The sequence below is a fragment of the Barbus barbus genome (assembly GCF_936440315.1).
Source record: "Barbus barbus genome assembly, chromosome: 46".
Classification (NCBI taxonomy): domain Eukaryota; kingdom Metazoa; phylum Chordata; class Actinopteri; order Cypriniformes; family Cyprinidae; genus Barbus; species Barbus barbus.
Window position 1 is genome coordinate 5,771,313 of NC_136724.1, and position 16,071 is coordinate 5,787,383.

Consider the following 16,071-nt stretch of genomic DNA (forward strand, 5'->3'; position numbering starts at 1 on the left):
ACTAATAATTTATTAGAAATATATGTATTGCTAATAATTTATAGCTTGGCATATATAGAAAATGTATTTTACATAAACCCACTTTATTAAAAAAAGTCCATATTTATTTTCCAAAGTAATGCAGAAAGGCAAATTACAATAAAAAATGTTTTTGTCTTATTTCAGTGCTTGTTTTGCATTATTTTAAAACATTCTTAAATATGTAATATTTGTCCCCTTTGAAGAAACCACTGACTTGCCCCAAGCTAAAAGCTTTACCAATGTTCACTCAGTTTATTCTAATTTATTTAATTATTTGTCCATTGCTTTTTAGTGTCTAGTTTTTCTTTTTATGACTTTTCTCAAATAAATATTTTTGAGGGGATCATATGATGCATAATATATTATAATATTTAATTATTTAATAATTAATTGTATTTATATATTTATTTTATATTTTAATATATATATTTATAATTATTACATATATATATATATATAATATGATCTATTATAATATGCATGCATTTAAAAAAAAACTTACAGCCAATAACCCTTATCGAAAAACTTCTAACAGGAAATTTAGCTATTTGGATAATACTGGATAATTATAACTTTGGTAAATGACTTTAATTAGAAACAAGCTACAGAAAATTTACTGAACAATAAAATCATCCATTTAAATAAGTAATAACGAATAAAGAGAAAATGTCACAATAATAATGCTAGTCATCCAGGAACTTTGAACTGCTTTATTTTATTCAGTTAATGACTTTAGGGAAATACAATAGTATTAATACAGAACATACTACTCCAGATTCCATCTCATGTTTATTCAAACTATGTTTCATTTAAACAGTCATTTGTCAAATAGTAAGTCCTGCAATTCATGTATACCACCTGCCACATGGGTCTACACAGTATAGTGAATGCTCTTCATATTAATCTGATCAAATACATTTTTGGGAGGACAGCAGAACTCTGCCTGTATTCTTGTGTTACAGATATAGTAAAATATACTGTAAGTTATAATACAATTATTCCATGTAAATAATATAAATACTTTAGTATGTGTTAGTTACAACTACATATTAATTGGGTGAGTTAAAACCGTTGCTTCAGTAATTCAGACATTTTACCACAAGTTGATAAATTAGCCGCTTAAGTCTCATAAATAGACCGTAAATGTTACACTGTAATTTTAGCATTTATGCTTCAGAATTCACATTGTCATGCACATTTTCAAACAGTAAAACTGCGAGGGTTTAGTGTGGAAAAATACTGGCGTATCACAACAGAACATTTCAATGCTGGCTTTGTATTATTTATGCATTAACTTCTCAACTTCTAATTATCATAATGTAACAATTTTATCTTATAATCCTGGAAACTACAAGACTCCACTTAAACTGGCCAATTATGCCTCAAGAATAAGGCATGTCACAGAAACTGGACACAAATGCATGTTTCTGAACAGCTGTTCATGAGACTTTTGAGTGGTGCTATGCCTCTTCATAATATATACGAAATACATATTTGCAGTGTAATAAAACATTCATATTAAACAAATTGTATTTGAAGGTTGCTTTACTGATTCTCCACTTTAAACTAAGATTTATAAAAACATGTTTACAGACTACAGGACAGAAAATAAGTCATGTTAGTTTGCCTAGTGAAAACCTCCTTGGTCCATGGTAAGCACTCGGATTGTGTTTCTCTTAGTGAAGGATTCCCAGCAGGAGGCGCTTAAAATCTCCGCCGCATTCCGAACCGATGGCTTCTTTTAGAGACACATCATATTTCTCCAGGTACATGTCTTTAATGGTCTCCAGATCAATCTATTCAAACAGAGGAGTGTCCATTACAGGTTGTTTTAGAAGACGGTCTAATCTAATAACAGAGCAGTATTCTTCATGCTAAATATCAGTGTCTATGGAGGGACCCAGTGTCTATGTAATATCCCACAATGCAATGCGTCCGACCTTTCATTTCCAATTTGACAACTGAACCAAAAGTACAGTTTGTGGTCAGTAAGATTTTCATTGTTAATATTTTATTTTTCGAAAGATGATTTGATAAGATAAGTGGTATCATACCTCTGAGCGACACACAATGATACGGATGAGAGTGTCTTCATCAGTTCCGGCACCTTTCATAGCAGCATTCAGCTTCCGGGCAAAGTATAGCTGAGGGTTCTTAGCACACCTCACTATGGGTTAGATGGGAAGTGTTAGTGAGTACTGTAGCATTATTACACAAATAATCAAAACTGGGACTTCGAATATTGGAAACTCTAATATTTTACCAAGGCATTTTGGCTTTGTTCACAATGCACCCAATCTATGTTTGTATACAGTAATGACTTGAAGGAATAGTTCAACAAAAAATGAAAATATGCTGAATTCAAGAGGTAGACGAGTTTGACTCTTCATCAACAGATTAAAGGAAATTAGCATTGCATCACTTGCTCACCAATGGATCCAGTGCAGTGAATGGGTGCCGTCAGAATGAGAGTACAAACAATCACCACAATACAAGAGTAATCCACACAACTTCAATCCATCAAGATGCTTTTAGCTTTAAACTATTGATTCTAGCTAAAATACGAGTCCTCTATCCATAATATTCTTTCTCCAGTGAAAAGGTTCTCTCGTCTGAATCAGGAAACACTGTTTACCAGCGAAAACCGTCCAAAACATTTCTAAACAGATATGTTATTGGATAGAGTATTTCACTGTAGGAAGCATTAATATGGATGATGGACTGGTATTTTTTTGGCTGAATCGAAGGTTTTAAGTTTAAACGCCTTAATGGTGTATTTGTTTCTTACAAATACGCAGCTTTTCACTTCACAGGATGTTAATTGATGGATTGGAGTGGTGTAGATTACTTGTGGATTATTGTGATGTTTTTATCAGATGTTTGGACTCTCATTCTGACGGCACCCATTCACTGCAGAGGATTCATTGGTGAATAAATCTGTACTAATGAAAAAAAAATAATCATCTTCATCTTGGATGGCCTGAGGGTGAACTAGTCTCAATGAAAATGGGTGAATCCAGAGACACTATAAGGACTAGACACCACCGCACCACCAACAAAGCCTGTGTTTAATACAAACCGAGTGCAGTGTAGCAGTCCTTCAGAGTTCCAGAGGTTTCCTTATCGATTGCATCCAAAATCTCTGTTCCAGAAATCTGTTGGAGAGAACAAGGTGAAATACAATCTACAATTAATCCAGAGCTGGTACATGTGAACTAACACAACATAGTATGCATAAATTACTGTCTTAAGCTCAAACAACAGAACAAACTTACGGCTTCATAAGCTTTGAATGTGACCTGCAGTTGTAAGTAGTTCCTGGTGGCCAGAATGAAGCTGAAAGTTGACTCATCTGTGCCAAAGCAGCCCTCTCCAGCCTGACAGAGAATTAAAACATCGATTAATAAACAAGCTTAGAACTGGATGTGTGACTAAAGGGTGAGCTCATTCACTTAGGTATTTGTACATTCAACATATTTTTATGTTTAGATAAACCAGGGTTTCCCAAACTGGAATTTGCAAGGAAACTGCAGGTGGTTGCTAATAATCAGTTAAACTTTTACTATTAAACTAAACACTTAAAATGCATTATTATTATTATTATTATTTTTAATTACTAAAATATATTATTTGTTTATTCGAATGCCATGTGGCCATTAACTGAAATCAAAGAACCATTGCACATGGGTTCTTTGCAAATGTTAACATTAAATTATTAAAATATGAATAATAACATAATAGTAAATAAATATTACATACTACTATTCAAAATGCTGGGGTCAGAGATTGTTTTTTTAATTAATACTTTTTTTTCAGATTTCAGGATTTTGGTTTCAAATGCGGTCTATAAAACTTTCAGCTCATTAAAAAATCCTGTAAATAATGATCACGGTTTCCACAAAAATATGAAGCAGCACAATGTTTTGGACATTGATAATAATAAGACATTTTTGTGAAAGGAGAATGTATGTGTGTGAGAGCACCAGAATGAATTATGGCTTGTACGGCCCCCTCATATTTTTGCCCCCATTTTTCATGAGCTGAACTCAAAGATCTAAGACTTTTTCTATGTACACAAAAGGCCTATTTCTCTCAAATATTGTTCACAAATCTGTCTAAATCTGTGTTAGTGAGCACTTCTCCTTTGCCGAGATAATCCATCCACTTCAAAGGTGTGGCATATCAAGATGCTGATTAGACAGCATGATTATTGCACAGGTGTGGCCACAATAAAAGGCCACTCTAAAATGTGCAGTTTTATCACACAGCACAATGCCACAGATGTCACAAGTTTTGAGGGAGCGTGCAATTGGCATGCTGACTGCAGGAATGTCCACCAGAGCTGTTTCCCGTGAATTGAATGTTCATTTTTCTACCATAAGCCGTCTCCAAAGGCGTTTCAGAGAATTTGGCAGTACATCCAACCGGCCTCACAACCGCAGACCACGTGTAACCACACCAGCCCAGGACCTCCACATCCAGCATCTTCACCTCGAAGATCGTCTGAGACCAGCCACCCGGACAGCTGCTGCAACAATCGGTTCACATAACCAAAGAATTTTTGCACAAACTGTCAGAAACCGTCTCAGGGAAGCTCATCTGCATGCTCGCCATCCTCATCGGGGTCTCGACCTGACTGCAGTTCGTCGTCGTAACCGACTTGAGTGGGCAAATGCTCACATTCGATGGCGTCTGGCAATTTGGAGAGGTGTTCTCTTCACGGATGAATCCTGGTTTTCACTGTACAGGGCAGATGGCAGACAGCGTGTATGGCATCGTGTGGGTAAGCGGTTTGCTGATGTCAATGTTGTGGATCGAGTGGCCCATGGTGGCAGTGGGGTTATGGTATGGGCAGGCATATGTTATGGACAACGAACACAGGTGCATTTTATTGATGGCATTTTGAATGCACAGAGATACCGTGACGAGATCCTGAGGCCCATTGTTGTGCCATTCATCCACGACCATCATCTCATGCTGCAGCACACAGTACACAATTCCTGGAAGCTGAAAACATCCCAGTTCTTGCATGGCCAGCATACTCACCGGACATGTCACCCATTTAGCACGTTTGGGATGCTCTGGATCGGCGTATACGACATTGTGTTCCATTTCCTGCCATTATCCAGCAACTTCGCACAGCCATTGAAGAGGAGTGGACAACCTGATCAACTCTATGCGAAGGAGATGTGTTATACTGCGTGAGGAAAATGGTGGTCACACCAGATACTGACTGATTTTCGGACCCCCCCAATACAGTAAAACTGCACATTTTAGAGTGGCCTTTTATTGTGGCCAGCCTAAGGCACACCTGTGCAATAATCATGCTGTCTAATCAGCATCCTGATATGCCACACCTGTGAGGTGGATGGATTATCTCAGCAAAGGAGAAGTGCTCACTAACACAGATTTAGACAGATTTGTGAACAATATTTGAGAGAAATAGGCCTTTTGTGTACATAGAAAAAGTCTTAGATCTTTGAGTTCAGCTCATGGAAAATGGGGGCAAAAACAAAAGTTGCGTTTATAATTTTGTTCAATGTATATATACATTATATATATAAATTATTCAAATATTAATAATCACCTTAAAATTCAATATTCTATGAATCTCAAAGGATATGTAACATTTATACGTGTCTAAAGTAAGTGAAAGAATCACATTTTACTATGTTTGCAGATGTGTGCTAAAATCAAGCTACACATATGGATATTTAAATGCGATTGTGTTGAATGTCTCCTACTTCAAACAGAGAGACGGCATCTTGCTCTGCCAGTGCTTCGTCCACCTCGTAGCTCTCGTCTCTGTTGCCCTACAAGAGAGAAAGTATTGACACCCTTGACCGAGAGAGTGAAATCCAATCTGAGTCACGTCATTGAATCCTGCTTCTACTTATCTAATGAAAGGGGATCTGAAGCACTGCCAAGCTCCAGTGCTCTATAGGGACAGCAGGAAGAGGGAGGGGTACTAAACACAGGCCGACACCGAGTTCTTAATGTCGCTCAGGACTGCGGCCTGGTCATTTTGTAAGACCTAAGCAACCATTTTGATTTAGAATGAAGCAGATTTACCTCGAGAAGCAATGTTAGCAGTCTCCTAACATCCCCACTGGTGTCTGCTTCGATGTCTGCCTCCAAATCCCTGTCATGCACTGCAGACAACAACATACAGCTGATGCTTACCAAACATAGTTGGATACATTTGATAAAGCAATAGATAAAGTGTTCAAATTGTGATCACGAAACTGTAATTGTGAGTGAACATTAGGGAACTGATGTTGCTATGTGGTTGCTAAGATGTTCTGAGTGGTTACGAGGTGGTTGCTTACTGGACAAGAAGAGCCCACCTCCAAATCTCAACTATGGAGCTTTTTCACAGACTGTGATGACATGTATACACAGTTATTAACAAATTTGACATCCTTCTCTCTTCTGACCAATGTGATCAATCTCTTGATTTTATTTTTGCCTTTTGTAAAGTCATAGAAATGCTATCATGATTTATTTTTCTATTGGAGCCAAAGAGAACGTAAAAATATGTATTGTAATTCCTGTTATCCTCTATAGAAATTTACACAACTATGATGACTTTTTTTGCTCCTATTATATTGTCTTATGACTCTTTACCAAATTATATGAACCATAATGAATCTAATATAGGGTCAAATCTTGAAACATTCAGAGGATTAATAACAGCATTTAAAAATAAATAAATAAAAATACTATAGAGATGCAAACTCTTCAGGAGTGACAACAATGTTTTGCTTTTGGATTTATTACAAAATTACTATTTTAACAGATTTTAGCAATTTTATTGTACTGAAGCATGAAGTATAGCAAGTGTACGAAAAGTCACAAAGAAAATAAATGAATAAATAATTAAATACACACACACATAAAAAGCCCAGACCCCTACAGCCTAGAAGGGTTAATTAACTATTTCAACTAGTTAACTACTTGAAAATCCTAAACAAATTAAATGAGTGAATTATTAATGCTAATAATAATTATTAAATAATGCGCTATAGCGTTAATTAGCTGTAGCTATAATTTTAAAAAGTCGAATACTTTTAAACATAGCTTTAAAAAGGCACACGGAAAGAGTGTGTCAGAGTTTTGTCAGATGTGTTCGTTGCTACAGTTATCACTGTTAATCATAGCAATTTCAGGAGTGACTCACAGAACAGTTCAGCAAATTCACTCCTGTAATTATGCGTTTGTCACTCCTGAAACTCAGCTATATACGTGGACGTAGGTTACTCACCCTCATGTCGTTCCAAACCTGTAAGACCTGCGTTCATCTTCGGAAACAAAAATAAAGATATTTTTGATGCTTTCTGAGAGCTCTCTGACCCTCCCATAGACAGCAAGGATGCTTACACGATCAAGGCTCAGAAACGTAGCAAGGAGATCGTTAAAATAATCCATGTGACATCAGTGGTTCAACCGTAACTTTACGAAGCTATGAGAGCACTTTTTGTGCGCAAAGAAAACAAAAATAACGACTTTATTCAACAATTCGTCTCCTCCGTGTCACCCTATAGCGCCACATACATAAACAACGTATGCAACGCATGTACATGGATACGTTGTTTACGTTCAGATCAAAGTGTAAGCGTATCTGCATACATACGTTGCATATACATACGTGCTACTCTCCAAAATGGCGCCAAGGTGACGCGGAGGAGACGAACTGTTGAATAAAGTTATTATTTTTGTTTTCTTTGTGCAAAAAAAGTATTCTCGTAGCTTTGTAAAGTTACGGTTGAACCACTGATGGATTATTTTAATGATCTCTTTCTTTTTGATCGTTTCTGAGCCTTGATCGTGTAAGGATCCCTGTTGTCTATGGGAGGGTCAGAGAGCTCTCGGAATGCATCAAATTTGTGTTCCGAAGATGAACGCAGGTCTTACAGGTTTGGAACGACATGAGGGTGAGTAATTAATGACAGAATTTCCATTTTTGGGTGAACTATTCCTTTAAATACATTATGTTGAATCTTTCAGTTTGTCAGTGTTGAAAGCATATTGGTTAAGTCATTCTTACCATACGCGTAGGTTTCTTTATAAGTGGCAATCTCCTGTTAGAAAACAAAATGTAGTAAATGACTCATTTCATGGACAAACATTTGCCCCAGCTTTGGGAATGGTGACAAACACAGGAAACTTGCAGAGCCTTTTCATTCAAAACAAACTGACGTACAGCATTGGTAGCAGTGCACAGAATCTCCACCAGGACATCCTCGTCTGTGCCTGCGCCCTTCATGGCCTTCCTGAGCTCTTTAACTGCAAACACGTGAGGAGGGTCCAACATGGCAAGAATGGCATTCTCAAAATTACCAGTCAGCTCACTCTTCAAAACCTCCACCAGCTCCTTCAGAGAAAACACAAAACTGTGAAGGCATGCTCTTTATTATTAAAAACTATTTCTGTGATTTTTGCATTATACTCACATCATCATATTTGTCAAAGTATGCTTGCTTGATGTCCAGTCTCTGAGCTGCACTTCGATTGGCTAGGATGTGTATGATGGCTTTCTCATCAGTTCCTTGAAAATTAAATAGAAAGACCACAAATGTATCCTCTAGTGATGAAAATATCCAGTAAACAGCATACGAAATATAACTGCATGTAGAACTGTAATTGTATGGTATATTCGATTAATAAACATACTGAACGCTAATTAAAATGTAAGACAGACTTAAGCATCTCACCTAAACCTTTGCAGGCTTTGCGAATGGCCTTTATGTCAGCAACTACATCAAAGTCGTCATAAGGAAAAACGGTTGGCTGTCAAATAAAACCAAGGAAAATTATTTCCAATGTTCATTATGTTTGATCCTGTTCACAATCAATTAAGTAATACAAGCCCAGATCACTAAATTCATGTTTTAGCATTCAACAGTTGTGAATTTTTGACCTTGCTATAACACTAACAGCCATTATTGTTAGTTGAGGACATTTATATGTGCTAACTGTATTAAATATTGACAATAATATTGAACTTAATATAACAAGTCATGTTTCAACTACTCCTGCTATAGCAAATATTTAAATGTCACGGTTTATAATTACTGAAAAATTCTAGAAAGCATTTCTTGCAGCTGTATTATGATTAATTGAAAGGAGTTAAATCCTGTTTGCTAAACTGTATGGATAGGTTGATAAGCAGAGAAGTTTCTTAGGCCTAATTGTTACTTACATATTTTAAAGATTTAAGTCTTTTTTTTTTTTTTTTAACTGTTGCAATGGTCCCAAAACACACCCATGACAAAATATTTTATGGTAACACCCAGGGGCCAGTTGTTCAAAAGTAATCTGATCGGATTTTGGTCATCGGATGGTATCAAATCTTGAAAACGGGTTGTTCAAAAGAAGAAGGAGGAAAAAAAATCTGAATTAGGTTTAGGTTTTGATCTGGATTAAATCCTCAATTTGTGTTGTTGAAAACATTTTAGTATAATTGGGATACTTTTGAAAAAAAAAAAAAAGAAAGATTTTCTGATCCAAGCAGAAGGGTGGATTTCAGGAACAAAAATGTAATAAAACTTTAAAACTGGTCCACAAAAATACAACGTTTATAACATACTATATCCCTAAATCCCCAAACAGCTGTCAATAATACAATAATAATAATAATAATAATAATAATTATTATTATTATTATTTATATATATATATATATATATATATATATATATATATATATATATATATATATACACACACAGGAGTGTGCTGGGTGTGAGGGGTCCAGAGTGATTTTAACAGCCCTTTTTCTCACTCTGAATTTTATTTTATTTATTTATTTATTTATTTTCCATCACCATGTCCCTTTAGAGCACTAGTAATCCAACCCTGATCCTGTAAAGCAAAACATGGGATTTCCAAATCCAGATCATTCTGATCCAACTTTTTGAACAACTGGTCCCAGTAATTTATGTTAACTTGATATCACTTTATTTCGATAGTCCACTTTAGACATTCTACTAACAGTAAGTAACTTTGCAACTACATGTCAACTAACAGTCATTAGAGTATTAGTAGACTGTCTGTTTAATAACTTCTAACACTTTATTTTGATGGGACCACAACATACAACATACTGACTATGAGAAACTTTGCAAGTATATGTCAACTTATTCTACTAACCCTAAACCTACCCTACTGAGAGCTAGTAGACATGTAGTTGCAAATTAATGAGAATTAGTTGACATGTAGTTATAAAGTTACTTATAGTTAGTAGAATGTCTAAAGTGGACTATCGAAATAAAGTGTAACCCAAATTACTACTCCAACTACTACTACAACCAGTAGGCTACTACTAATAAAACACTTGAAGTTCTTATTTTATTAATGGCGAAATCTGTACTGAGCACCACTCTTTTTTTGTGAATAAAGAGGCTTATTGTCATACTAGAGCACCCGGTCTCCCCCATATGAACAAAAGCCTGGCTCAGGAATGCTCAGAGGAAGGGCCCTGTCCAAACACCCTGTAATCCTAGATGGAGGCCCCTCACAGTTTGTCCCAAAGCGCCTCCTCTGACTCACTCAGATAACGGGATTCTGATACTTTCCTTCTCTTTACAATACCACCACAATCTACATCGCTGTAAAACATACTCGAAAAGTGAATAAATAAATAAATAAATAAATAAAGATTTAGCAATAAAAGTAATCCTGGAAAGCCCAGAAAAGCAACACGAGACGCATTTACTGTTACTGTATCGCATTCAGAGTTCACGCGATGATCAGGACTGCGTTTTCCGCTGCAGCTCAGATCAGTGAGATATCTTGACCGTCTTTATTCTTTTCTCTCTAACGTTATATTCATTTTTCTTTCCTTTTTTAAAGCGATTTGAATTGAGAGATTACGCGACGCGTCTCAGACCAAACTCTACGCGTCCCAGACCAAGCTCTACGCAGAATCTTTCTGATGTGGACGTATCTCGTATGTAAGCTGCGCATCAGCAGATAAAAATGTAAGGAGATACTCACTTGACAGTTTCCCATGATGAGAGCTCCTGGTGTTTGATGATCCGATGATCTGACCGCTGTCCGAGCTGCAGGCCACACGCACGAGTGACGTCAGCACGCAGGGAAATAACGGGATGGGTTTTAAACGACTCAGAAGAATCTATTGCCTTTCATTTATTTTGCACCTATAAAAAGATAAATGACGCCCTCTATCCTGCTGAACAATCATAATCTGGAGGAGCAATAAACATCTATATTCTAATACAGATTACTGTATTTGCCTTTGAATCAGCATTCAACATCTCAATTCACTTCAGAATGATGACTTTTAAGACACGTTTAAAAGCATTACTGTATTATTTTTGTTATTGTAAATTTAGACCAACAAATGAGTAAAGTGTAGAACATGATTAATAACTACACTGAGAGAGATTAAGCTCTCTTGGATCAATTTTAATTCTACACAACTTGATAAAACACTCAAATTGTTATCTGAATTCGCTTTACATCACATTTGTGTTGAACATACATATTTCAAATATCCATTATTTTTTGTTGACTGGTTAAGTTTAATACTAGTTGTTATCATCAATTAAACAATTATTTATTATGATTATTATTATAAAGCACTTGAAAAATTATTTAACTAATTAAAAAAAACGATAAAGACTGGGGGTTATTTGGGAGAAAATGCAGTATAATTCAATATAATATGCAATATAATAGAGGTGATATAGCATTTTATTATTGATGCTTGAACTCAAAAACAGGCTGAATGTCTGATGCACACTTTATTGGAAAAACTTTGGGAGTTTCGAAGTTGTCTTCTGATTGGTTGAATCTACAGAATTTCCAGGAGACGTGCATGTCGCATTCTTTACTGTTCTGCCTGGAAACAAAGATGTCAAGTCAAGTCAAGTCACCTTTATTTATATAGCTTTTAACAATACAGATTGTGTCAAAGCACTTAACAGTATCAAATTGGAGGATAGAGTGTCAGTAATGTATGATAATAAGATTAAACACTCAATTTTCAGTTAAAGGCATTTAATTATTGAATTCAGTGATGTCATTGGCTAGCTCAGTTTAGTTTAAATAGTATCTGTTAAATCAAATTGACGATAATCGCTAGAAATCAAGTGACCCCAACTGAGCAAGCCAGAGGCAACAGTGGCAAGGAACCAAAACTCCTCCCTCTGTGACAGAATGGAGAAAAAACCTTGGGAGAAACCAGGCTCAGTCAGGGGGCCAGTTCTCCTCTGGCCAGGATATTATTGTTTATTTATTGTTTAATTATTGATTTAATTAAAATTGTAAATGTATTATATTTATATTTTTATATTGTTGCAATTTCTAACAATAATAGTATTATGTAGTTAGGTATTTTATTATATTTTTAGTTATTTTGTTTTATTTTTAGTTTTATTGTACTACAGTATTGTTATACTGGGGATATGTCCCCGGGGCTCATACAGGTGTCCCGGCCTCCGCCGATGATCAAGGCCGCAGACATCATCTCCCGGCGCCAAGCTGTCATCTGATCCGACACGGACTGAGAAACAGAATAAGAAAGAAACAGACAAATATTAGCGTAGATGCCATTCTTCTTACGATGTAACGAGTACATCATGTGTTATGAGAAGTGTTCCCGGTTCCGGTTGATCTAATTAATGCTGCCTAACAATCCTTTAACGGATTTGAATAATAGAAGTGTATTAGTGTGTTATGTGTAAGCCAGGTTAAAGAAATGTGTCTTTAATCTAGATTTAAACTGACAGAGTGTATCTTTCTACCAAACAGTGTTAGGTAGATTGTTCCAGAGTTTGGGTGCTAAATAGGAAAAGGATCTGCCGCCCGCAGTCGATTTTGATATTCTAGGCATTATCAAACGGCCAGAGTTTTCAGAACGCAGCGGATGTGGAGGACTATAATGTGATAAGAGCTTGCTCAAGTACTGAGGAGCTAAGCCATTCAGGGCTTTATAAGTAATTAACAAGATTTTAAAATCTATACGATGTTTGATAGGGAGCCAGTACAGTGTTGACAGAACCGGGCTAATATGGTCATACTTCCTGGTTCTAGTAAGGACTCTAGCTGCTGCATTTTGGAACAACTGTAGATTGTTGATCAAGCGTGCAGAACAACCACCCAGTAAAACATTACAATAGTCTAACCTATGCTTTTGAGATGGAAAAATTCAGTTTTACAGATGCTAGAAACGTGGCTTTCAAATTAAAAATTGCTATCAAACAGCACACCTGGGTTCCTAACTGATGAAGAAGAATTGACAGAGCAGCCATCAAGTGTTAGATAGTGTTCTAGGTTATTACATGTGGGGTTTTTAGGTCTGATAATTAACACCTCTGTTTTTTCAGAATTTAGCAGTAAGAAGTTACTCGTCATCCAGTTTTTTATATCGACTATGCATTCCATTCGTTTCTCAATTTGGTGTGTTTCACCAGGCCGTGAAGAAATATAGAGCTGAGTATCATCAGCATAACAGTGAAAGCTAACACCATGTCTCCTGATAATATCTCCCAAGGGTAACATGTAAAGCGTGAAAAGTAACGGCCCTAGTACTGAGCCTTGAGGTACTCCGTACTGCACTTGTGATTGATATGATACCTCTTCATTCACTTCTACGAACTGATGGCGGTCAGATAAGTAAGATTTGAACCATGTTAAGGCACTTCCACTAATGCCAACAAAGTGTTCTATTCTATTTAAAAGAATGTTGTGGTCGATAGTGTCGAACGCAGCGCTAAGATCTAGTAGAACTAATAAAGAGATACAACCACGATCAGATGATAGAAGCAGGTCATTTGTAACTCTAATGAGAGCAGTCTCAGTACTATGATAAGGTCTAAATCCTGACTGGAATTCCTCACACAGATACCATTTTTCTCCAAGAATTAATATAATTGTGAGGATATTACCTTTTCTAGTATCTTTGACAGAAAAGGGAGATTTGAGATCGGTCTGTAATTAACTAGATCCTTGAGGGTCAAGTTATTTAATGAGAGGCTTAATAACAACCAATTATTAAAGGTTTTGGAGACATATCCTAATAACAATGATGAATTAATAATAGCCAAAAGAGGATCTATGACTTCTGGAAGTAGCTCTTTTAGTAGTTTAGATGGAATAGGGTCTAACATACATGTTGTTGGTTCCTCTCCTATAGTAGAGAATGAGTGGAATTGTTCCTCAGGGGATCTATAGTGCATCTGATGCGATACTGTAGCTGACGGCTGCATGGTTACAATTTCATCTCTGATAGTATCGATCTTGGAAGTAAAGTAGTTCATAAAGTCATTACTGCTGTGCTCTAGGGGAATGCCAAAACCTGTTGATGCTTTATTTTTCGTTAATTTAGTGACTGTATTGAATAGATACCGGGGGTTATGTTTGTTTTCTTCTAGAAGAGACGAAAAGTAATCAGATCTAGCCGTTTTTAATGCTTTTCTATAGGATAGGGTACTTTCCCCCCAAGCTATACGAAACACCTCTAGTTTTGTTTTCCTCCAGCTGCGCTCCATTTTCCAGGCTGCTCTCTTTAAGGTGCGAATGTGCTCATTATACCACAGAGTCAGACTGTTTTCTTTTATCTTCCTTAAGTGTAAAGGAGCAACTGTATCTAAAGTGCTAGAAAAGAGAGAGTCCATAGTTTCTGTTACATCATCAAGTTTTTCTGAGCTGTTGGATATGCTGAGGAATTGCAATAAATGAGATAGATGCTGTGGTGCCAAACCCCCTCATAGCCGTCGGGTTTACAACTGTGACAGTGAGTGCTTATAAGGCTCAATTAAACACCTAGATTTTCAAACGTATGTGGAATATGTAAAGTTTGAGGCATAGACTTTAAGATCTTTAAATACAGCCAGGAGTTTTATACACCATTCTGTTATTTTGGGGACATTTCCGCGCCCATAACCACAAAAAGTTATGGTTGCTTTACCTGTCAGTCATATGGTCTCTTGGGCGGTCATTGGCCATTCAAATATATACAAATAAATACATTTAGATCACTTAACTTAGTGATTGTGATCGGGATGTGAAGAGACTTTTAACCAGCATAACAAAAAAATGAGAGCACAAAAAAAAGAGAACACAGAGAACATTCTAGAGATCTTTTCTGCAGAAAACTTCTCGGCTTTATTCTCTTTTGTAATAAAGTCTATTTTCTGGCATCAAAACCCCAAGGCTCTGAGAGTGATTCTTCATAGAAAAGGGAAACCACCACATCAGCTTGTTCGATTTCCTACACTTAATTTTTTGGTCCGGTTGTTGGCATCTTTGCCAATTGCAGGAGGTCCATTGGAATGTCTGTGGGGTCACTTTGATGTTGGTCACCAACAGGTCTTGCCTCTGGACCATCCAGTAGTCAATGTGAATCTCATGGCTACCACTGCTGTAGGTGACCAGCTATGTTGGTTTTTCTTAAAATACATATTAGTCACGGCTAAGTTGTGGGCTTTAACACAGTCCAGGATATGGCATCTGTTGTAATTTTGCATGCTGAGGCTGTGACCTCCACAGCACTGTGCATATCCTTGATTTTCTGATACAATGTGCCCATTCATTTAATTCTAAATTTGTAGTGAGTTTTTCCTTGCCACTGATGCCTTTGGCTTGCTCACTGGGGGTACTAAGCCACTTTAATAAAGCACATAAGGCACCTGTCTTGATCACCACTTCTGAAATACTTGTCAAGGCCAATGCCACCGAGGTCTATGTCACGCTCTTGGTGTCTCAGATGCTTTCTGTGACCTGCATCCAAATATGCCTATCACGCTAGAAGGGGCGTTTCCTCTGAGGCAAGGGAGGTAGTGTCTCCTCAAAATATTGGATAAGAAAAAAAAATAGTACAAAAATAAAACAACGTTAATATTACAAAATATAATATTAAAAAGGTTTTATAAATAAACTTCAGCAACACCATCAGGTAAAGTTACAGTGGGAGTCGATGTCTCTCTCGCCTCCCCTGAGCCCATTTATTTTTAACAGGCCCCATAAAGCGTGCCGTGAGTTTGGAGAGGCTAAGTGAGAATGAATGGGGGAAAGTCACGTCAG

At 36.6% G+C, this 16,071-nt stretch overlaps 1 protein-coding gene across 1 annotated transcript; it reads right to left on the reverse strand.

Moving 5' to 3' along the window:
• Positions 1-522: 522 nt before the first annotated feature.
• LOC306865159 (annexin A13-like) lies at positions 523-11,195 on the reverse strand. The gene is made up of 11 exons (XM_079409581.1): positions 11,020-11,195; positions 8,736-8,811; positions 8,475-8,569; positions 8,225-8,395; positions 8,069-8,102; positions 6,094-6,173; positions 5,766-5,834; positions 3,297-3,398; positions 3,101-3,176; positions 2,076-2,188; positions 523-1,817 (listed from the first exon to the last, which is right to left on the reverse strand). The coding sequence occupies exons 1-11, from the start codon at positions 11,032-11,034 to the stop codon at positions 1,698-1,700; spliced, it is 951 nt and encodes a 316-aa protein (XP_079265707.1). The 5' UTR covers positions 11,035-11,195; the 3' UTR covers positions 523-1,697.
• Between the last annotated feature and the right edge of the window lie 4,876 nt (positions 11,196-16,071).

Bases quoted from the DNA above. Each gene is read 5' to 3' on its own strand.
- LOC306865159 (XM_079409581.1), bottom strand. The intron at 3,399-5,765 runs GTAGGAGACATT...ATTCTCTGTCAG, and splicing joins ATGCCGTCTCTCTGTTTGAA to GCTGGAGAGGGCTGCTTTGG. The intron at 1,818-2,075 runs GTATGATACCAC...CTGTTTGAATAG, and splicing joins TCATTGTGTGTCGCTCAGAG to ATTGATCTGGAGACCATTAA.